The sequence below is a fragment of the Cololabis saira genome, chromosome 18 (genome assembly GCF_033807715.1).
Source record: "Cololabis saira isolate AMF1-May2022 chromosome 18, fColSai1.1, whole genome shotgun sequence".
Taxonomy (NCBI): Eukaryota; Metazoa; Chordata; class Actinopteri; order Beloniformes; family Belonidae; genus Cololabis; species Cololabis saira.
Window position 1 is genome coordinate 19,625,084 of NC_084604.1, and position 24,242 is coordinate 19,649,325.

General features: G+C 43.1%; 1 protein-coding gene across 1 annotated transcript in view; it reads left to right on the top strand.

The window, feature by feature from the left end:
- fut8b (fucosyltransferase 8b (alpha (1,6) fucosyltransferase)) overlaps positions 1-10,016 on the top strand; it is a 105,779-nt gene extending 95,763 nt beyond the window's left edge. The window contains exons 8-10 of the mRNA XM_061746851.1: positions 6,976-7,152; positions 7,245-7,395; positions 8,324-10,016. Of these exons, the coding sequence (XP_061602835.1) occupies positions 6,976-7,152; positions 7,245-7,395; positions 8,324-8,662 (667 nt within the window). The 3' untranslated portion in view covers positions 8,663-10,016. The remainder of the gene's footprint in view (positions 1-6,975; positions 7,153-7,244; positions 7,396-8,323) is intronic.
- Positions 10,017-24,242: the final 14,226 nt, after the last annotated feature.

Consider the following 24,242-nt stretch of genomic DNA (forward strand, 5'->3'; position numbering starts at 1 on the left):
GTCCTGTGGTTGCAAACCAAATTGCCCTTCGGGGACATTAAAGCTTTTCATATTCATATTCATAACTTAGAGGAATTGTGTCTTGTGTGTTTTAGCACTTTCATTCTTTTCTTTTACAGCAGTTCTGGTGATGTGGTTGTGTGCTTCAGATCCTCGTCCTGTTGTTTTTCCTGATTTGGATCACATTTGACTCGGACAGGTTTACAGAAAAGTTAATTGTGGAGTCACTTATTGGAATGTGTTCAAATCGTGGCCATATTGTCGCCTGAAGTTGGATGCATTTTCACTAACTGTGCTGCAGTTTATTACGGCCAAGCATGTGTACTTTAGCATTCTTTGTCTAAAGGTTGTTTCTGAAGTGCTATAGTTTGTTCAGATGCATCTTTGTAAACCTAAGCTGTGTTCCATGTTATTTTTAGAGATAAAAGCCTTTCTCCTGGCAACGCTTCCAAACACAACATATTTCTGCAGTCTTTTTCTTATGACTTATGAAGTTTAGAATTTTCCCATGGTAACTGAGGCCTGAACAGTGCAGAATCTCTGGAGCTTCATCTCAATCACTTTGTGAAACTGATGTCGTCTTTCTTTTTCCATAATTGCGTATCATTTTGAGGTGATCAGTCCCCATGAGGGTCGTCCCTTGTGAACACAATTCTACTCCGACCAGTTTGATTGCAGCTTTCAAAGAAACAAATTGGACGTGTTTCCTTGTTTACTTCTTTACTTTTTGCTGAATCCCTGTCAAGAGTTTTTTCTGACAGGCTTTCTTGACTCATGAATAATTCTCCTCACCGGGATCAAGAAAGACCTTGCGGTTAATTCTCTGGAGCCGTTTTAATCGACTCTGGTAGTAGATGGGAGGGGATTTAGTAAATTAGGACAATATACATAATAATTGGTAAGCTGACGGTCATTGAAAAGTATAGGAAATGACTTTCAGGTACTCTGCCGAGATTGTATTACACTTCTAGGGGCTCCCATGAGACTGACTCCACCCGCCTGGTGCAGGAAGTAGTTTAAAACAAACGTTGAAACTTATTGTTGAATAGTGTGCAAAATCAGCCTGGTTTAGTTCTGTCATCTCCTTCTCAACTCTCACATCCATCGTTCTCCGTGCCAGATTCGTGCCCTTCATACCTTCTTTTTGTCTCATCTTCTTTGCATTTAGCTGCAAGCAATTGTCACTGATCTCTCGCACGTTTCCTATCCCGCGCTCTCGTCTCGCTCTTGTTCCGTCTCTCCTCAACTCGCTGGTTGCTGCTGCGTCTTTCATTACCTTGGTAGCTCCGTCTCATTCTCCCATCCTTCTTTGACCTCCCGGAGTCCCATTTTTTTTTTTTTTTTCTTTATCTTTATTTTTCCTATGAATCCTCCGAACTTATTCACTCTGGCTTTCCTCCCGCATGCCCTCCTTTGTGATTTTCTCCATCTTCATTTGTTCACGTCGCTCCAGGATTTTTTAACATTCCCCTTTGTGTTTCTCCCTCTCTCATAGTTTTCCATACATCTCTATCACTGCTCTTTGTTTCCCACTTTCCTCCTCCCTGCACGCTCACATATCCAGCCCTTTTCTCTCTTCAATTCACTTGGGGAGAGGGTATTGAAACGAAGCGCTGAGTAGAATAAAGTTTTGCATCCCCTTTACACCCCCCCCTCTCCTCTCAGTTCTGCATACAGCAACGTCACTCTGCACCGGTGTTGCAACAAAGTGCCTGTGTGCTTCTGTCAGCGCTGTGGAGGAAGGCAATACAAGCATGTGTGGAGAAAAGCGGGGAGTGAATGTTAGGCGTTAAAGTGGGGTTGGACAAAATCCTCCGGGATGTTGCAAGAAGACGGCATAAGAGCTGTGTTGGCGGGAAAGATAGAAGCTGATTGAGAGACTACAGAGAGAGAGATAGAAAGGCAGCTCATCCCCTGAGCACCTGATAACTGCCCCCACACGCCTCAGTCATCGCCATCGCTCTCTCCGCGCTGCTCCCTTTGGACCAGAGTTACATGAGGGCTAGGAGCCATGAAGTAAAAGCTACCATCAACAGAGGTCCACAATTTAATGCTGCCTAATGGTGGCCAGAGGATAGTTGGGGAGAATGGTAAAGGGGCTCTGCTGCTTCTACTCCAGACACAGCTGCATCATCACCATGGCAATGCTGTTCCCGCTGGGCGAATGTACAGTGTATCCGTCTAATGTCTCGAGTCCTATGAGTTCCACATGATTAAAACATAAAATTATAAATGTGAGTATTACTAAAAGAAAAAAGTTTAAGATACATCAATAGTTTTATATTATTTTTTTTTTTTTTTTGGTGATCTGAAATGTGACACCTGGGTGTCCATAACATGGGTCCCTATGTAAGAGGAGAGGGTGAGACAAGGTTGGACCGTAAAAGGAAAACAATCTACCTGAACTCTACCGTTTCCTGCGAAGGTTCTGTGATGGTTCTCTATTGGCCCATTCAGACCTGATATCAACATCCGTGCGGAGCGATGCCTTCAGAAGTGGAGAGAAATGGTCCGTTCACACATGGAAATAACATAAATCTCCACATACGTCTCCAGTGACAGCTTGTGACAGAATCTCACTCCCCCGCTCTATATGCAAATTAGCAAGTACGCCATTTCCTCCTGCAAAGACCAGAACCTGCGGGAGAATGCACCACTCTACTAAAATAAAGTAGAAAAAGAACACCTGGACCTATTTACCAGACATCAATTACTTGATTATCCAGAGGTCAAATAAAAACTCAGTTATGCAGGGGGCAGTTCTCTGTGGCCCAGGACACGTTGTCTTAACACTGCTAAAGACTCTGGGCACATGTGGCCCGGACCACCTTTGAATGTGCTCCTATGATCCAATCACTCAGGACGAATGTTAATGCTAGGTTTAAACGGGGCCTGCACGTTCCCTTTTCAAATAAGCATCCATGTCAGAGAGGCCATATATCTGCTTTAACTCCGTGTCCTGCGTCAACATTTCACATCGTAGAGAAATGTTCCGTCTTCCTATCTTGAACTGCAGAATGCAAAATAAATGATCTGATAACAGCGAGTAGGTGATGCCGACTTTTCCAAATGTGTTGCTGAGGTTTCTAATATGTTGCAACACAGATGAATCACAGATGCTACATCGATTTTAGTCATCGTAGCACTTGTGCGGCCCCTTCGGTGCATGTGCCATGATCTGACACCTTATGAAAAATGACTTGGGTTCAGTTTCCATAACAAATACAGCCAGAGCCGGTACAAGCAGCTCCAGGGAAGAACAGGTTAAAGGAAAAGAAAAACTAATATACAAATGGAAAAAAACGGCAAATGTAGCTGCATCCTTACAAGCAACAAAGGCTCTCTGTGTTTGTGTCATCTCGAGCAGCAAAACACCTGTCCAGTTGAACATCAGTGGAGACTTTTACACCGATCCCGCTGCACAGACGGTCCACGCATGCTCCTCTGCAGTTTCACTGTTGCACTGAAAGCTTATTTGAACACCCTGTGTTGGCTGCTGCTTAATTAGTCGTCATCTGTAATTATGAGCGGCAAAGGAACATCGTAATAGCAACCTTGGCATGTTTTGATGTCAAAGTACATGTTGCATAAGCAGTGATTCTATGGCTTTTGTGTTTGTAATTATGAGGTGTTTTCTGACGACTCGCATGCTAATTACGGCTGCAGTTCGTAAGCGGCGTGGTCCCAAGTTACTGCCGTGTTCTTTGTAGGCATCTGATTAGCAGCCAGAGCCCTGAGGTCATCCTCCATCGAATAATTTATTCCATCTATATGCTATTGTCGCAATCTGCAGGAATCAGCACTTGCTGCATGCAGTGTGGGTGTGTTTGATGCCTTTAATGTATGCTTTCACGCCCACCAGGAGAATCGCCCCGCCGTGCCAATACTGTATGAATAGACGGGAGTGAATTGAATTATTGTCGAGGAAGTGTGGGAGAGGACCTGTGGGATAAGAGGAGAGGGGGAGACGGCGAGGAGATACGGAATACCTATCTGCAGACTCTGTTGCTTTATCGGAGAGAGAAAAGGGCAAAACAACAAGAGGGTTTGCAGGAACAAAGAAATGCAGACATGAAAGAGACGGAGGGAGCAGGAGAGAGGCATCCAGACAAAGCCTGATGTCGAAACCTCTGTCCAATCTGAGACACACAGACCAAATGAAACGCTCCGATGTTCATGTCAGCCACTCTTCCTCCTGTTCTCCCCTCTATCTTTTGGGCTGCATTTGCCACGTAAATAAAAGAGAGCATCCCACAGCAGTCGCTGACTCATATCTTGCCAGTGGTAGAAATTAGGAATAACTTGTTTATCCGCCTTCTTTGAACCTGCAAATTACTTCTTTTTTTTTTTTTTTTTTTTTCTGCATCTGCTTCCTGCTACAAAAGAGACGGAGGCAACCTTGAGGTGTGAGACGAGCTGTTACAATCCCCCGCAGCAACTGAGAGATCCCGAAGAGATGAAAGTGAAATTTAAATTCATCACCTAAAGGTGTGTTTTGAGAAGCTCCCGACCCTGGATGCTCCATGACCAGCCGGCTCAAGTGGGAGGCTCCCATCATCCAACACTTTCTTTTTCCCCTCTTCATTTGTGGCCTTTGGCCGGAAGTCACAATGCAGAATAGTTTTGCAATCGACTCATTTTGAATAGAATAGAATTGTGTCCCAGCAGCCACCAGTTCAAGAGATGCTTCTGCATCAAAGGGAGAGTTTCCGTTCTCACTCGACCGTTGATCCTTTTTTTTTTTTTCTTCTCCAAGCTCTGCTCTTTCTTTCAAATGTACATCCAGTGACAGCTCTCTCTCCCGTTGTCCATCCTTCCTGGAAGCAGTGACAGGGAAGAGAAAAAAACCCAGTAGGGCCAATTATTTCTCCTTCAAACTGTCTCTCTGTCTCACTAAAATTCTTAATCACCCTCTTTCTGTCACAGTTTGCTCGTTCATTTTTCTGTTTTCCTGCCCGATGGGAAGATTCCCAAACTCTAAAAGTAAAATTGTGGCTTCTTTACCCTGGTAGTCAAGGAGTTGATCTGAACAAATCACAATAGAATGGCATGACAATTAGAGTCCTTCCTGTGCATCCATTAGGGTTATTTTTACTGTTGAATAACAATAAAAACAGCTCACAGACACCAGCTTAAAACTGTTGACTCGAAATGCTGTGTGCATGTGCATGTGTCCAGCTCAGGCTATACTGGCCTCCTACTGGAAAGCTGTGCAAGGAAAATCAAGAAGGTCTGCAGAACATGATCGAAGTCAAGAATACAGTGACCTTTTCTCTCGTGGACAGGGCGACCCAGCCTGAAGCGAGAGTGAGAGTTATCATTTTGTTTTCATTTGTTGAACACAGCCAATACACATCCGTATTGTTGCTGTACAAAATAAGCTAATTTTCTTAAATGAAAGCTAACTCATAACTAGTGCTGTCAGGCGATTAAAATGTTTTATCTAATTAATTACAGGATTTATAATTAATTAATCGCATTTTAATCTCATATCTGCTAAAGGTCCCCAAATAAAGAATTTGAATTCTAGGACATTGCAAAATTGCAGTGCATGACTAATCAATTGAATACACTAAGAAGAGAAGATTTGAAATCCACATTTTTATTGGTGAAGTGTGTTTCATAAATTAAATTCAAAAGAAAAAGCTCAAGCACATCAGCAAACCAATTTGCCAGGTGTATTATTCAAAAATGCAATACAAATAAAGTTAAATAAAATTCAGAAATAAGGCTGAGTCTCAAATAGGCACTTAAGCGGACTCTCAATTCAAAATTAAAACTAAAGCTGACTCAATACAGTAATTCACGTTCTAGTACCTGTAACGTTTACATGTTTAGCGTTTAAATGATAATTCAGGCCGGAGCAGCTCCGGTGATAGGAAAATTTGTGTTTACAAAATGTACAAATCACTGTGTTCTTGTCGATAGTCCCGTCTTCTTTCTTTTTATACATAAACTTGCCGTTCAAAGGCCCTAGTAAAGATTTGCTCGCCTCTCTCCCCTGAGTTGCGTCTATGTCCGTCACCTGCTTTGTTTGTTTGACTAGCAAAGCAGGTGGGAAGTGACCTGCCACTGTCAAGTGGCCTACGGGTCCCTCAATGGGCCAAATTTAAAATGCTCTCGCATTTTGCCACTCATAATTAATTGCGTTAATTTTCATAACGCGTTAATTAGCAGTGTAATGAATTAATCTAATTAACGTGCTGAAATGACAGCCCTACTCATAACGGTTGTTTTCACACTTGGAGTCCAAATGGTGATGAGTTTGGCTGTGTGCTTTAGAGCTGCTTTGATTGATGAAGTAAAAAAGTAATCCCATCAGTCCAGTTTGACAGATTGTGTATCGATGTCGATGATTTAGTGTTGTGGCTCAGGGACGGCCAGCCAACATGACTTCAAAGGTACAACAAAGAAACCTTAATGAGATGAAGGAGAAGCCAGAAGTAACAGGTAAAGGCCTGAAGACAACACTGGAACTAGTCCATGGTAGCGGCAGTGCGGCAGAGGCGGAGCACGGCAGCACCATGGCTGTCTGCAGTGCTACTGGAAAATATTTTGTGTACTCATGAAACAAAAGTTGAATTGTTTGTGAAGTATTCTCAGCAGTGGTGACGGTAGCATCGTGGAGTGGGCTTGCTTTGCTGCCTCAGGGCCAACGCCACCTGGATGTCCTACAGGAGTGATGTCATTCAACAAACTAGCTCACTCTAAGGGCCTCACACTCTTTCTTGCTACTGTGTTGCTACTGCTATTTGTTGACTAATCTTTGGACTTTTTTGGGCTGTTTTTTTTCTTGAAATATTCGTAAACCTTGTTCTTTCAGCCTTCAAAGAAATGCAGCATTTCCTTCTGTGCCGTTGCTCTCTCGTATAATTCAGAAGCAAGAACAGAACCAACTGTTGTGCTCACGGAGCAGAAATCTCTGGAGCGGTAATGGTTGTAAAGCTGCATCTGTCTCTATCTGGCTGTGTGCAGAGTCCATGTGAGGAGGACAGATAAGGTGGGGACGGAGGCGGCCTTCCACCCGATTGAGGAGTACATGATGCACGTGGAAGAACAGTTCCAACATCTGGCCAGGCGTGTCCATGTCGACAAGAAACGGGTCTACCTGGCCACCGATGATCCCTCGCTGCTGCAGGAGGCAAAGACCAAGTAGGTGTCCAGTCGTGTGTGTGTGTGTGTTTAATGGGTTTCCCACAATCATGTGGCTGCTTTAGTGTGTAACTACTTCATGTTCCTCTCAGGTATCCGGAATACGAGTTCATCAGCGACAACTCTATCTCGTGGTCTGCGGGTCTTCACAACCGCTACACTGAGAACTCCCTGAGAGGCGTCATACTGGACATCCACTTCCTGTCCCAGACCGACTTCCTGGTCTGCACCTTCTCCTCACAGGTCAGCCTGCCATCCTTGCTCTTTACATTAGGGGAATAATCTGTCAATTCAGTCTCTTCTAACATGAAGATGAAGGTGAGCAACGGCGTGATGATGACGTTTCCAGGTTTTATATATTAAACCCATCCGTACGTAGTTCTTAATTTGACCATCAAAGGACCAGTATCCAGAGATTTGAGCCCCTTCATCCACAATTATGTGACGGTAAACCAACAGAACCGCCTGTAAGGAATAACCCAGTGTCATTCATCGTGGCATGTGTGAAATTTAACAATTATATAAAAGTGCAGCCGATTTAATTAAGAAATCCGCTGTGGCTCTCACGTTAAATGATTACTTGTGAAGATTACTCGATAAACAAGAGAAAAGTCAATCATTAAGCCTCTTAAAATGTTTATATAAAAGACCGTCGGAACAGAGGGATAACCTTGCCAGGACTGAGTGAATAGATGCGTTAAAGCTGAAGACGAGACAATTATTGGCTGATATTTTCCACTTTGTCACAAGGCAAACGAGAGCGTCTCGTGATTGTCAACCAGCTCATTGTCCTATTTTCTCTCACATGTTTCAAAGCGCGGAAAACAATTAGCTTGTTTATTTCAGCTTTGATTTTTACAGTAAAGGCTTTTGTCATCCCAAGTCCCTGTTTTATTGCGAATTATAGCATGAAGTGGAAAAAGCTTGCTGCCATCCCTGAAAATAATGTGAGAGCTTCTTAATTCCTGTTCACATTCTCGGCTTATTAAACCGCTTGAAAGATCTAACCGGGATGAGTCACTTAGTACATTTTATCCCTCTTTTATGAGGGAGGAAACGGAGCGTGCATGTCTGACAGCGAGGAGCTCCTTTGTCCATCTTCGTGCCTCTGCAGCAGTATCGCGTTCTACACGTCAACCTACAAAAATAATCCCCATATTTGTTTCCCCAGGTTTGCCGCGTGGCCTACGAGATCATGCAAACATTACATCCGGACGCCTCTTCCTACTTCTACTCCCTCGATGACATCTACTACTTCGGAGGTCAGAACGCCCACAATCAGATCGCCGTCTACCCCCACCAGCCGCGCAACAGCGAGGACATCCCGCTGGAGCCCGGCGACGTGATCGGCGTCGCCGGCAACCACTGGGACGGATACTCCAAAGGCATCAACCGCAAACTGGGCCGCACGGGCCTCTACCCTTCGTACAAGGTGAAGGAGAAGATCGAGATGGTGAAGTACCCGCTGTACCCCGAGGCGGACAAACTGCTCAACTCTCAAAAGAAGTAAGAGGATCATGGTAAAAAAAAAAAGAGAGCGAGCAAGCGAGCGAGAAAGGAGACTCCTGTTCCAGGGAAGGAGGCTGCTTTTGTACAGAGGAGAGAGACGCACTAGTTGCGCTAAACTGAGAAGAAAAGAAAAGGCCTGTACCCAGGGGTGATGGGAATGAAAATGCACTCTGCGTGTGGTTGTGTGTGAGCGCGCGTGCATGTGTGTGCGTACGAGTGTGCTCTTGTTGTGTAAATGCCCGTGCATATGTCAGGTCATGGAAGACTTGCACCCTCCCACCGCTCCCCCCTCCCCCCTCCCCGCCTGACGTCGCAACATCGGGCCCGTAGAGACGTAGACTTGAACATTGATTTATAAATAAAGCAAAGAAAAACAATTAAAATCTCCACAACTGACTGAGCTCTCCCTCCTGAAGCAGCACTGGGACTACTGTAAGACTGGCACGCTCCAGCGCCACCTTCAAATCAATGACTGAAAGGAAAAGGAAAATAAAAAAAACTGGCAAAAAGTGTTTTGATTTTTATTTAATTCCTTTCGGTGTTTTTGATTCTAATCTTGCCTTTTTTTTTTCCCTGTTCTTTTTTGTCCTGTTTTTTTATTTCTGTTGCTGAATGTACTGTACCCTCTTCTTCCTGCCATGTCCACTCTTCCTCCGCTCACTTCATTACTGTCCTTCCTTCAACTGTTCTTTTCATGTGCAATTAATTTGACAAAACCATATTGTGCTTTTATCAAGTGTTTTTAAATGGTCTTAATTTGTATGTTTGGGACTTGTGCATTGTATACTGTACAGTGTGTGTGTGAGATCGAGAGTGCCTGTGTGTGTGCGGTGCCATGTCAGGAGTCGGTGCTTGGTTATCGGTGCGCTGTGTGTGTATTTTCTTCTTTTTTCTTTTCATACCTGTGGCTTTTCCCACCTGGCTCTATTGTCCGTGAGGCCGACGGGAGGCCGGCAGAGACGGTGGGGACCGTCCTCGCCCCCCCAGCACTTGGAACAAACGGCGCCGGTGACCATTAGTGAACAATGAGGATGGTTGAGTCCGGTGCACGCGCTCACTGCAGAAGAAGCACTCCACTCGGATAATGTCCTCCTTTTGGCATCTTTGCTGTCTTTTTGTCCAATTTTGTCATTTGTTTGATTCCTGTTTTTTTCTTTTTTACTTTGCTGTTTTAAAATAAATGAGGTAAATATACCCATGTTTGAGAGAAAAAAGAAAAAAAAGCCATGTCATATCAAACTCAAACACCCAGTCATCATGAAGGGTTTTTTTTGGGGTTTGTTTGTTTTTTTCTGAACTTATGTTCTTGGGCATTGTCTTTGATAACCACAGATCAAATAAACTTGAGAAACCAACACGTTTTTGATCCTGTTCACCATCTGGCTCCTCGGTCTTTTAACTAGCTGCACCTTCCCGTAACTGAATCAAGGTCTCTTTCTTTTTTTTTTTTTCAAATATATTTTAAGATTCCTGAAGGGTATCCATCAATTTTTGAAGAGCAAGAGTCATTACCTGAATTTCATGTTTTGATATTCTTTGATATTCTGATATGTCCTTGCATCTACAGCTAATATTATTTAATCATTGACGCATTGGCGGCTCTTCCTAACTTCAAAAAGCTGCAGTAGTTTATTTTATAAATCATTCAATGAGAAAATGGATTCATTTTCATAGCGTTTCAAAGCAGAACCATGATCATCCCCTTCAACAGATGCATCATCACCCGTCGTTTAAATATGGTTTGTGACAGCGACATGACGTTTCTCCTGGAAATATCAAGCGTGTGTTCCTGCGGAGATGCTGTGTAGGTACCTGACTATTGCACCAGCTGACTTCCTGTGCTCGCCTGCCGTCTTATTTCCCACTTCCCGCACGTCTCAATCGTTTATGATCTCGTTCGCTGTGTCTTATTTATGGCCTGTCTTGTTATTCTCCTACTCTCTGGGCTTTTGGGGTTTCATTATAGATCCCTCTTTAATTCCAATGCTGATCTGCATGCTTCATTGGACACCCATAAGGAAAGCCACAGTGCTGGCAGAGGAGATGAGCTTTTTGGTGTGAGCGAGGAAGAATAATAGTTTTATTGCACCCCCCCCCCCCCCCCCCCTTCTTCTTCCACCCATGCTTGAAAACAAAGCACAACCAATTTAGGCCACTCTGAGGAAGCAGACGCAGCTTAAAGCAGTTCATTGAGCATCGCTTTCCACTGGAAATGAATCCCCGGCGGGCCTTTTAAACGCATATGCTTACTGGAGGGTACTTTAATTAAAATACACTCGTTGCTGTCACAGTGGCCTGCTGCAGTCGGTTAAGAGAGATGTTAGTTCAGTTAATTATTCTTTTAATTGGTCACCTTGTGATAAAGAGCGTTCGTGTTTTCAACAAGCACGTTTTTTTTTATTATTTTCTTTTAATTTCTGGACCTCCCACCTATAGACGTCTTAAAGCAGGTAGTCTTCTTTTTTGTTTCCATATTTTTGTGCTCATCCAGTTCATTTTGCGTACATCTGCAACTCACGACAAAGGTTTACACAGAAACCAAACAAGGTTCAATCCAATTCAGTCCAACTATTTTATAATTCTGACTAATTTTCTGCTATTCAGTTGTCTAATTTATTCCAACAGGAAACAGCCGAGCTGAAGGACTGAAAAGACTCATCTTTCATCCTTATGAAGCACAAGAGGGAAACTAAACACAAAAATTAACCGGGAGGAAGAAGGAAAAAAAAAAAAGCACAAGGTCTAGCAGGACCAGGCTAGGTGGGAGGGCAGCCATCTGCCTGGGCTGGTCGGGGGTCTGGGATGACAGGAAGAGAGGCGTAAGAGAACCATGTTGATTGCAAAAAAGAGTAAAGAGAGCAGACTCAGGAAAGAGCCTGTTCATGATGGGAGGCCACCAGCAGTCTGGATCTGCATTCTGCAGGACTGCACTGGTGCGCTGCGTTACTTTTTCATGTCCTGGAACTGCTCCTGACATTTTCTTATTTGTTTTCTTTGACAAATAAATGTGAGAGCTTACTTTTGAAGCATACTATTTTGCCACAATGGGATCTCTAATTTGCAGCTATAGCAGAAGTTGGTCTTCAGATATCATCAGCATCATTTATTCATTTATTCTTCACCATCACTGACGATGACATAATGCAAATCAGGCAGAAGTCCTCAAAGTGCATCTCACTTTCATGCGCAGCACATCGAGCCACATTTTAATGTTAACGTCGGGCTTTTGTTGTAATGAAACTGGGAGTAAGCAAGGTTCACTACTACACATCTACTGTAACAGATGTAATTTATTTAATGTTATACGCTAGCCTCAAAAAATATGTCAGTGCATCAGCTCTCTGGCAAAAAGCCATCCCCTAACTTTGTTGTGTGCCAGAAAACATATTCTAATTATACTTATTTTAAGTACAAAATGTTGAGTTGCTGTTTCTATATAATTTGTGGAAGAAATGTTAACATTAGTCCTTTTCCTTTTCTCCCCCTTCGGTAAACTGCAGCGGAGAGTTTCTAATTAGCAGCTCTGTGAAGCAGGAAACGCGAATGTCAGCATCCTAACCTGCATGGAAAACTTGCCGTTTCTGGTGTTAACTACCTTAATTTAGCATGTTGTCATGGTAATGTTCTTTTAATTAGCTGCAAACACAATAGAGCTGAGGCTTATGTGTCATGTCACTGAGTTTTCGAGAAACTATTGGGCAAAAGTAAATGTTGGACTGATGGCAGGGGCTGTACTAATTACACTTTGTAGCATTTCACTTGGTCATTTATGGGATATTTCATTTTATGTGCAACAGATGCCTGTGGCAATTGAGGGGAAAAAAGAAGGGTCATCTTTGTTTATGTCTGCACAAAATGATGTTGCAATCCATCCCACGGTGGTAGAAACATTGCCTTTGGAGCAAGCAGATGGCGAGAGCTGCCCTGAAGGCCTACAGCTAGTGTGACCAGCTCACCAAGAGCCACTGAAGCCTGAACTGAACTGATCTGCAGGTCCTTCGTACGTCTGGAGTTGCCTTAAGTCACTTCACAGCCAACATGGTGAGTGACCAGCAGCTCTGAACATGAACATACCCTAACTGCTCAGAGATCACAGCCCAGGCCCAATCCCATTTCACATTTCAGTGTGGCTGGGTAATTCTGATTGAATTCATATTATATAGAGATAAGCAGGCACCATGTCCCTTTGTGGAATTTTAATCTTGTAAAGGGCAGCTGAATTAATTCTGGATGACTCATGAAAAGGGGAGAGGAAATGGAAATGATTACTGGAGTCCTGGCCGGCTCCAATCACAACTCTGTTGGCGCGGCAGGAACAAGAGAAGTCGCCGCGGCGATACCTGGACCGCATCAAAGCCGAGGGGAGGGAAACTGTCGGCTTTTCAAAAGTCCAAGAAGATTATAGGTGTCAGCCTTTCTCCTCCTCGCCTTAACTCAACTCAATAATCAGCAGCAGTTTGGACTTAATTAGCCCACCGTTTCTAACCCCACCGGTTATCTGGACTCCCCCGTAAAACCTCATTCTATAAAGCGGATTTTTGGCAACCGAATCAGGCCAGCCTCAGCGACTCAGAAGAGCATCGTCACTCTGATGAACGAGAGCTTTTTATTTGGCACATTCACTACACTTGACTGCGATCTCTGCAGTAAATTCATTAAATCAGTGGCTCAAGCCGAGCGGTGGCACATTGGGGCTCAAACCCCCCCCCCCTCCCAAAACTCTCCCCTCAATTACCGCATTTGCTTTAAAACTGTGGCTGTCCTGGAGGTGGAGGTTAGTTTGACAGTCAACTCTTGGTTATATTTTGCAATAAAACTGGAGAGTTTATTCCATTTCCTGCATTGGTTTAATGACAGGACAGCTGGAAACGGGAAACTCAAATGAGAGAAGTTCATGCTGACTTAATAAGTGAGAAAGCTGACCAGATACAGTATTTTACATGATACTCACATCAAAAAAGCTACGTTCCGACTGGAGGGGAGGTGGTCTTTTTCTAATTACCTCTTAAAGGGACCATTTTATCAAGAGCAAAAACTGTATTTTTCCCATTAAAGCGTATATATCTGGGTGCTTGAAGTGACTACAGAATCAAAAACACTGACATAACACATCCTGAAAATATGTAGCTCAGTTCAGATACTGTTGATTAGCTTTTAATGTTTTACTACACCTTGAAACAGGAAACCATGAAGCTGTAAACGGACTCAAATGTCTGACTCCGGCCCCTAAACCAGCTGCCATGAGCGGAACTGTGAATGGTTGAAACGAGAACCGTTGTACTCCGTTAATGCTTAAGAGACATTTCATTAAGACTTCTGCAAATGGTGTCAACATGTTCGAAATGAGCATCGCATTTAAGACATAAAACATCTTTAAAACATTTCCACCCCTTGGGCCATATCTGGGCCTGGCTGAGATTAATAACAGCTCCGAACAGCTGATAAGATGTATTAGGAAGTGGAACAGAGAGAGAAAGAAATCAAGACCCCACAGTTTGAGTATAAATGTACGGTAGTTTTCTCAATCGAGGCTACAGATTTATGCTCTGCCGTCCACCGCTCCTGCAGTCTTTCAGAACGAGGCCCAAAAGATTGGAATCTAACACCGGTGGGTAAATTTCACATTTTCATATTTCAAAACCTGGCAGTCTATAAAACTTCTACTTATTGCTCGCTGTCAACTTACAAGCATAACAATTGGTGATGCACAACCTTAACATTTAGTTTATGCTGAAAGCGGCGTGTGGACTCTGGTTACGGATAATTAAGCTGCAGTTACTCAACTGGAAGACGCGACTATCCGTCTTAGAAGATGATTCTACAGTTAAAACAAGCCCACATCTGTAAATATAAGAGTGTAAATGCTTGTTTGGGACTAAAACGAGGGGAATCAGAGCAGTTTGGAGTTAAAGGGGAATATCTGTTTGCAGCAAAACAGTGTTAGAGCAGGGAGCAATAGAGCTACCTTCAAATAAACACTCTTTTCAAGCCCCTGACAAGACTCTTGTTCCACTTAAGTGATGGTGTGGATGGGATCCCTACGGACAATTTCAATCGTATTTGCATAAAATGTTTATAAAAATGCCTGTTTGCACAAGCTTTCTACTATTTTGTTCCAAAGATGACTGTGACTAACTGTTAACAGATGCTGAAGGAGGGGAGTTCATGGGTCAGTATTTAGATATTAATGACTACATAGGGAAGAGTTAGAGGCAGAGGCCTTGAGCTCTCAGCTTTTAGCATCCATAGCATTACCCCCAAAACAAGTTCATCAAGCAGTCCATCACAGGGACACATGGAGACACCTTTTCGGACAATTTTGAACCTCTGTCAACCTAACCTGCATATTTTGGATTTTGGGCAAAAGCCTATAGACCTGAATCCTGATTTTTGACACTTAAGAACAATATAACTCTCAGGCTTCTCTTATTCACATCTATTTGCTGATTTGAAGCGAATTTATATTTTTGCTTTACAAAGACTTCAAAAGATTCATAGAATCCGGGGTGGGGGTTTATCTGTGTGAAAGGGAGCAGCCTGAAAAGCAACACTGAATGAGCATGAACTTCAAGCTTTCAGGTGGCAGTGCATTGAAAACAGGAGGAACTCTGTAGTGGAAAACACCACACGGGCTCAGGAGCACTTGACAAAAAAACACTTTCAGGGAACACAGTTTGTGTCTGCGAGTTCAAAGTCTGCCATGCAAAGATGAGAGCATAAATAAACAAAATCCAGACGCAGTGGCCACCTTCTCTGTCCCATTTCTCATTTAAGATGGACCGAGGTGAAGTGGAAAATGGTGCTCTGATGAATAATGGAAGGTAACTCTTTAAGGCCAAAGAGGACGGGAGCCTTCATGCTCGTTATCAGTTCACGCAGTTCAAACCCCAGCACCCCTGCTGCTGTGGGAGAGCTTCACTGCAAATGGAACTTGTACATTAAAACGTTTTATGACACAATTAACACACAATACATCATTGGAGTCTCTTCTTCCTGGAGGGATTTGGTTATTAATTGTATGAACAAAACATCATAATGTCACATTTTGCATGCAACAACAGTACAGCTCTGTAGGAAAGATGTTTGGGTGATCAACTCCCCAAGGGTTAACCAACGATTTCAGTCAATCAACAATCCAAACAGACTCTGGACTGTTGATCAGCTGAAATCAATTTGCTCTCAAAACCACAGATTTCTGACTGTGTTGTTATAAAGTGTTAAAAGAAAAGATGATAAAGCTGATAAGGTGGCTAAAATGCATGCGTCAATAGCCTACTTTTTTGTGTCAAATTCAAAATTAGTTCAACATGTGTAAGTGTTAAGAGCATGTTCCTTCTCTTTACTCACGGAGTCACTCCAGAGCCACGTCATTAAATAATTACAGTGTTGTTTGATTTGTCTTCGAGGGCGTCCTCTGAATTTCTGTAGAGGGCTACAGTGCACAGAGAACACAAATCACTGCCAGTGTGCATTTATAAAGGTATAGTTGACATTTGTGAACAGGAATTCAAAATGCTGACCAATATTCATGAAATCTCTGGATCTGATTCCTGCTGTTACGAGTGGGATCAGTGACTGCCAGCAGCTGGTACTGAAGATGTGAAGATGTGACTCATTAGTCTTGAAGAACTGGTGATCAGCAGCTCTGAAAACCTCTCATCATCAAACACTTTGGGAGTTTGCTGCTCTGGATTAAACTATCTTTCTCTGGAGCAAACTGTCTTGGGAAAGACATTGATAGTGACCGTAGGGACAGATCTATTGCTGTACATCACTTTGGAAAGGATTATAAAACGGTTTCCAAAAATAAAGAGTTTAGTGAGAAGGATTACCCAATAGTGGAAAGTCCTCCCAGGAATGGATGTCTCAGCAAAATGACCCTCCAAAGGTCAAGATCAGCGCGATGTTCAGACGAATGGACACGACAAGCTACAACCTCGACGTCCCAGGCCTCACTGAGCGTGTTAAATGTTAAAATCCTTCACAGCGCAATTAGAAGAAGAGTGAGTGAGTTAATTTGGTTGGAAGGGTTGATAGGAGAAAGTTCATAAAAGGTTCATAAAAATGCATGCGAACAAAGCAGAGAATTCCTGGAGCGATGTCCAATGGACGGATGAGACCAAGTTCAGACATGTGGATACCGTGTACCCACTGTCTAGCACCAAAGTGGAGGACTGACGATTTGGGGTTGTTTCCAGCCACTGGAGCAGGACTTTGTCCTTGAGTGGACCTTGAACTCCTCCGTTCACGACTAGCGTGAGTCCTTCTGTCCAGCATGTACAGAATGCTGGACCAAAGCTTGCCTGAAACTGATGTATGCAGCACGACAATGACCAACTGAAGCAAAAGTATCAAGATGAAAGGGCTAAAACTCCTCCACAACAATGTGAGACACTGAAAAAGTCATACAGGAAACAAATACTTCATGTAGATCTACAGGTTATTGAATCATGGGGGTACTTAGGGTTGCCCACATGAGCTGTTTTACCTTTTTTGCTTCATTATTATTTGCCTATTAAAAAAAGTTATATGTTGTTCATCTGAGGTTGTATTTGCCTAATACAAATGCCTACTGAGATGTTTTTATTGCTTTTTACATACACATACACACACACACACACACACACACACACACACACACACACACACACACACACACACACACACACACACACACACACACACACACACACACACATTACTATATTAAATATTCCACCCACTTCAGTCTGTGGACAGAGTTACCAAAACGCTAACATTTTGCAGCTAACATTTGCAATGCGTCTTCGTCCTGCAGACGACAGCACGTTGCTGCGACATGAGAGAGTGGATCCAGCTATGACAAACTGTCAGAGCGGTGCGACCATTAATTCCAGCTATGCCTGCTGAAAGTTTGTAAAACTACCTGTGAAAAATGAGGCAGCTGTTGACAGTGATCAACATCCGTCCACCAAACATCATCTGACAAATCCTTCAGTAAGGCTGCAGCCTGCTAATCATTCTTAGAGCTACTGGTTCCTCCGAAACTAATCCGAGGCGTGTAACTCAAAGAAGAACGGGAGCATACTTTTCTTTCAGAACCACAATGTTCACATATATGTAAACATACAAATATGAATATACATCCAATCAAACACACGTACACAATTGTACTTGCATACAGATGTGTATAGATTATTTTTTTAAAGAAAGAACTGTCAGCTGGCTAAACCTGCGATGTTGGAAATAAGTCTGATTAGTTGCAGGTTTGTTACTAGCAGGTGTTGTTGTTATGAGGCGAGTCTCATATGCAGGACATGAGGCAACAGGTGAACAAAAGTACTTTATTTAACAATAAGCGCAACTAACAAAAGAATATAACAAACCCTCCACGCCTACAGGGCACAACAAACATACCAGGAGACCGACCAGAGCAGAGGGCTGTTTCACAAAAGTAGGATTCAGAAATCCAGAATAAGAGGTAAACCCAGGCTTGACATAGTGCCATCAGTTCATCCTGGCTTCATCCGTTTCGTAATGGCCAAACCAGGCTGGGGAGGTCCAGCTTTGTCAAGCCAGGTGTAAGTTATCCAGATACTTGCGCGTCTGATTTCTTCAAAAGATCATGAGATCAATCACAGATTCACTGATTCTACAATGGATAAACTGCATACTTGTCACCAAACGGGCAACATCTTTTGATGGCGGCTTGTGAAGAAATAAAGCATGTACTAAAGAAAGGAAACACTGCAGCTATTATAAAGGAGCGACCAAGAGCATGGCAAACGATAGCGGAGCCTGAATGCGTAAATAGCCTAAGATACACTTTTCTAACCACTACTTTTAACTGAATGCATTATAATCATATCAGTCAAGGATTTACCTGACATTTGCTCAGATTTACAACTTTAAATTTATAAATGAACGGTAGAAGTCAATAATGTAATGTGGGTATGGTATCTGAGAGCAGACTAATCCATGTTAATCGGACCCTGTCGCTCCTCCCTGTGTGTCTTCCCCCTCTCTCTATACCACTTTTCTGTCCACCTACTTTGAATAAAGGCCACTAGTGCCAAAAAAAAAATCGAAATTACTTTTTTTTTTTATACATTTTTTACTCTTTTTTTGTTCCACATCTTATAAAAATTTATAGAGTACCAACATGACTGGACCAAAGGACTTGGCAACAGTTCACGATTAAATAAACGATTAAACATTTTGCAGACTGTTAAGTATCTGTAAAAAATGTTGACTACAAAGTACAAATGACTTGTTCTGACTTAGAAGGTGCCTGCTCACATATTTCATCCCCGTATTTATTTTAGTCGTTAAAAAAAAGGCTCATGTGTCTGGCACAGGGGGCGGCCCACCATCCCCAGAATCCACGCCTGCAGAAGAGCTCGCCCTTGATATAAATAAAGGGATCCAGGTTTATTAGATTAGAAGGGATCCGGGGGGGGACAGCCGCTGACTGTGTCCCACCCATAGAAACTGCCCCCTTCCTACATGGAACATCATTCCACTACTGAATATGCAACATAATCACATTACTGTAGTATGATATGGACTGACTGGCTGGCTAACATCAATCAAGTGAGTATTATTCAAAGGCATATAGACTATTAGCACCTGTCCACACTAGGTAAATATGAGTTTGGTTAATGGTGGTATGACTGAAATAAATTCATCAATTCAAAAGAATTCAATGTGGGCAGGGAAGGTAATGAATATGTGCATATACTCTTTTAATGCCAAATACATTCTTCTGATGGTGCGGCAAATAGTGGCTTTGCTAAGATGTTCGGCATCCCCGACTGCATGTAGGAACGTACCACTAGCGAAATATCTGAGCCCAACACAGATCATTCGAATAACGGTGGGGTTGTGGCTCTGCTTGGTGGCTGGATCTTGGACACACTTGGTCAGTCACAGGCGTAAATATTGGCAGTGCCACTGGGCCACTGGGCCACTGGGCCACTGGGCCACTGGGGCGTAAGGGGCCCATGAAGGAGGGAGAAAAAAGAAAAAAAATGTTTTTGCGAATGGAATTGTCATCACCCTATTAACATGACCTGTCAGTCATGTTAAGTGCATGATGACGCAATGACCTCACGTGAGTTTTCAGCTAGAAAAAAAAAAAGTAAACAAAAGAAAATAGACAATAAAAAAAGCTTGCCAGCTACCTCCATAAATGAAATGGCATTGACCCCACCGCCGGGGGGCCAGGAGGAGACTTCCCCTGCTTTGCAGGGTGAATGTAGCCAGTCACAACGTATGTGCATGCGGTGTGCGCTTTTATGTAGGGCAGGGGTGGGGGGGCACAAAAAAATATTTGTACCGGGGCCTATCACCATGATGAAACGCCACTGGACCCAGTCCTCTGCACAGGTAGCGGATGGCATCCCCAGATAAAGCCGTAATGCTGATTAAGGTAATTGTCGGGAAAATAATAATAGTATTTGACTGAATGTCAAAATGAATCGGTGGTATATTATTGCAGGCTGATTTTTTTTCCCCTTAAGTCCAAAACAGACAGAAAACCGAATCCAAGACAAAACATTGGTTTCTGATCGGCGTGACCGCCGACTGAACTGATGAGCCACCAGGCTCAACTAGGCCTGGCTGTCAGCCCGGTCTGGAGCAGGCTGGTTGCACAGGATAGATCACCATGGTAACTTATGTGCTACTGCTTTTGTGAATCCGAATTCAGCCAGGATATCTGGAAAGTCCTGGCTTAATCCGCTATCCTGGTTTTTGTGAACCAGCCCTAAGGAACACAAGCAGACGGACCACCAGGAAGGGAAAGACAAGTGAAGATATACCGGTACTCACAGGTGCATCCAATCCAGGAGACAAGGCAACCAAAGTAACAGAACAGCAACAAGACAAAGACAGACCTTCAAAGTAAAACAGGAAGTGAAGATAACAGAAATAGAAGCGGGCAAAGAAAAAAAACACAAGATAAGACCCAAGAACCCCGACATGAGACCAAACCCAGATCCTAACAGACAGACTAAAATTAGAGAACCAAGTTTAACACAAGAAATCAAACTCAAAACTCTACTACAAAAAACCTAAACCATGACAGCTGCTCCGCCACCAGGAGGTGTTCCAGGGTTAAAGCGAGCGAAACTCCGATGGGCGTGGTCCCCGGCTGATGACCCTGCAGCTGACCTAGGGCGCTGTAGGAGGCGCGTCAGGCACGTTTGCCCAGCAGGATTAACACCTACCTGTACAATCAATCTGGTGATTATCAATTAATGGTAAATATTATGCAGTCTTCAATAAGACAAAGAAATATAAAAAGACCTATTTGTGAGCACTTTCTAATATAATATAACTATACAGTATATGAATGAAGAAACAACTACAACAACTAAAATATATTGATCAACAATCATGAACCTAAGGATAGTAATTATATCAGCTACAAAACTATCAGTAATAATTCAGCACTGAGTAAGCTGCATGCACTTATGACAAGATGATCGCATGATGGTGTCTTTTTAGACGTAGCTTTCTTGTATAAAGGGACTGTTGGGTTGGATGAAAAAAATATATATATTAAATTCTAGCACTGGCATGGCGGCACCTGTGTCCAACTGGACTCACAGATGTTGATTATTTTTGGATAAAAGTGTCTGCTAAATGACAGTAGTAGTAGTAGTAGTAGTAGTAATAGTGGTAGTAATAATACTAACAGTTCATTATTACCACCACCAGCGTCCTCATCATCTTTCACCGCCTGGATCCCCCCGCAGGCACGCCAGGTGCGAGATCTTTGGGCATAAATCTCTGTCTCTGCGTTGATATGAAATCCCTCCATTTCCAGTTACAAATCCAATTCTCCTTGATAGTTTCTAACATTTAGTGTGCGACTGAAGTGCTGCAAATTGCAGCATCCACAGAAGATGCATTTTCATGACGAGTGATCATGGCCGTCTAATGGACTCGTAGATTAATGCATTGCAGCAGGTCAATTTATAACAAGGAAGTCAGCTTTTGCTCACCTTAAATACTTCCACACCGGCTCTAAAAATCCTGAACAAAGATCAGTTGACATGGAGATTTTTAACAGTCATCTCTGTAAATGTAAGGCAACAGGTTTTAATCTTTTACGTGCTTTGAGAAAGTTAGATTCCAGCATGTATGATACGTTTCAGTGTAAATGCCTGATTTTGCTTTATTCTGAATGTAAATGATTCATGATGCGGCTGAACTTGACAAGAATCTCGTGAGATTGCGTCTGATTTTGTCTTCCAGTGAGAATGCTCCCTGTAATTAACTGCCAGTGTTGCTTTGCCGGGTGTAGACACTCTTGTTCACAGCATGTCCGAGCATCCCGCGCTTTCCGGGCCTCTGGACGACTACTAATGATCTGCTCAGATGTTAAGCAATTACTTACAGTATGCCAACCAAAATGAGGACCAATATTTCACAAAAAGAGAAACCCCCAAGAGTCAAGACACTGTACAGGATTTCTACAGTCTTTTATGCTATGATTCCATGTGGATATTGATGTCACATTTTGAAGGAGACTAATGGCAGCGTGCCAACGGGGCGCCAGCTCTTCTGTGCGGTGCAAAGAATGGTGTTTCCAGCAAGAGCATCTTCTATCCCTCTATGTGTCCTCGTCAAGCATGCTGCAGCAGCCCCGGCAAGCCTCCTCCCCTACCGCTGCCTGCAGGGTTCAGCCCGCTGTGATGGCCATTAGCGTCTGGCTGAGGCAGCAGGAGATAACAGGTGATTTAAGGCCCTGTACCCCAACACAGCCAGAAAGAAACGGCCGGCTGCCGCTTATCTCCCCCTCCGCCATACTCCACACACTTTTACATTAGACTCCCCCTATTGAAAGCCATCTGTCTTCCCCGTCAGGGTTTGATAAAACCTCCAGTGTTCTTTGCAAAAGGTGGGGAGTGGGGGATGCACAGCGCCACCCCTCCACCTGCATACTCATACACAACAATTCAGTGGACCGCGGTGGAAGATGACAGCCGCGCACCGGCTGAGCACTTTATCCACCCTGACTTAGAGCCTGGGGCGACACGGTGGGGCTCAACAACAATAGCTGAGCACAGCTCATCAAAGACACTGTACCTGGTTGTAAAGAGAGACCTGAGTGTGTAAGATCAACCTTGCACTAATTGCAAATCAATGTTCTTGGCAAGATGGATTTGGTGGGGAGGATAATTGCCTTTGGCTGCAGTTCATTAACCATTCATGAACGGCACCGTACATAATGGTAACATAAAGTCAAGTACACCGTCTTTCAAGTGTAAAGTTTTATGTGGCAGAACAAAAAAAAACTATTTAATTTTGAATTTTAGTTCAAAAGAATAATTTAAATAAATAAACTCATGAAACTGCTCTGAACAAAAATGACAGAAGCCTCAACTTGGTTGCACAACCTTTTGAGGCAATCATTGCAATCAAGCGGCGTCTGTGCCTCTCAGTGAGACTACTGCACCTGTAGACAGGTTTTTTGATCCCCTCCTCATGAGTTAACTGCTCTGACTGTCTCAGGTTTGAAGCATTTCTTCTGCAGACTGCATGTTCAAGCTCTTTGCACAGATGTTCAATAGGATTTAGATCAGGACTCACCTAAAAATAAGTAGATATGCGAGGAAGACTTAGTTTATCTTTAAATACATAATGACATGGTGAAATGTATCACGTGCTGCTGCTTCTCTTAGGTTGTTTTTTATCTACAGTAATTTTAGACTTGGATCGGATCATTTTTTATGACATCTTAACATGTAAAATCGGAGAATTGTCTTCTTTCTTTTTCATATGACTGTTATCAGAGCAGATGCACAGATAAAAGCTTTGAAGATGTGTACAGACAGAGAGAGAGAGAAAGAAGTCTACGTCATAAAGCCTTTCTGCCTCTGAACACTTCAATGAAAGTGACAGGGATATTATTTCTACTGATTGCTCAGTAGGCTTTGCGATGTCCGTAGACTGCCGATTAAATCTTAATGCTATAACATACTGGGCAGCCCCCAGCTTAAATATTGATTACTTCATCCATCTTGGATGTGCATATGTGAAACAATATCCACTCTCTTTGGGGCATGAGAGAAAAATGTCTGTTCTCAGAAGGAAAACATGATCGTTCCAGGGAGATTGGATGTAAAACCAGAGACGTTTAGATTCAGATGCGGTGCAAAAGCTGTATAATTGCCTCGTGTTTGCTGAGTAACCTACTGAGGAGGCTATGTGGGCAATGGCTGTCCTCCTCTGGTCTCTGCACTGTAATTATGGTGTCATTGTGCGACAGCTGAAGAGCTTTGGCAGCTACTAAAGGACACAAAGTTGTCTCCTCTCAGACTTGACAAACTAAGAGAGAAGTGTGTTCTGTTCTCTGTCCATCTACCTTTTCTCTCAATTTCCATCTTCTTCTGCATCCCTGTCTGCTTGTCTTTAAGTCGTCCGTGTCCCTTCACTCCCATTAACCTTTGTCCACCTAAACCTTAGGGCACAAGCCACAAGTTCAGAATTTAAATTAACTGCATTGCACACATTAATGTGGTTCTCTTTGAGATTACGGGAAAAGTCTTAAGGTCAAGTTGCCGCTGGCAGATGACGAATATGCGGCCGTC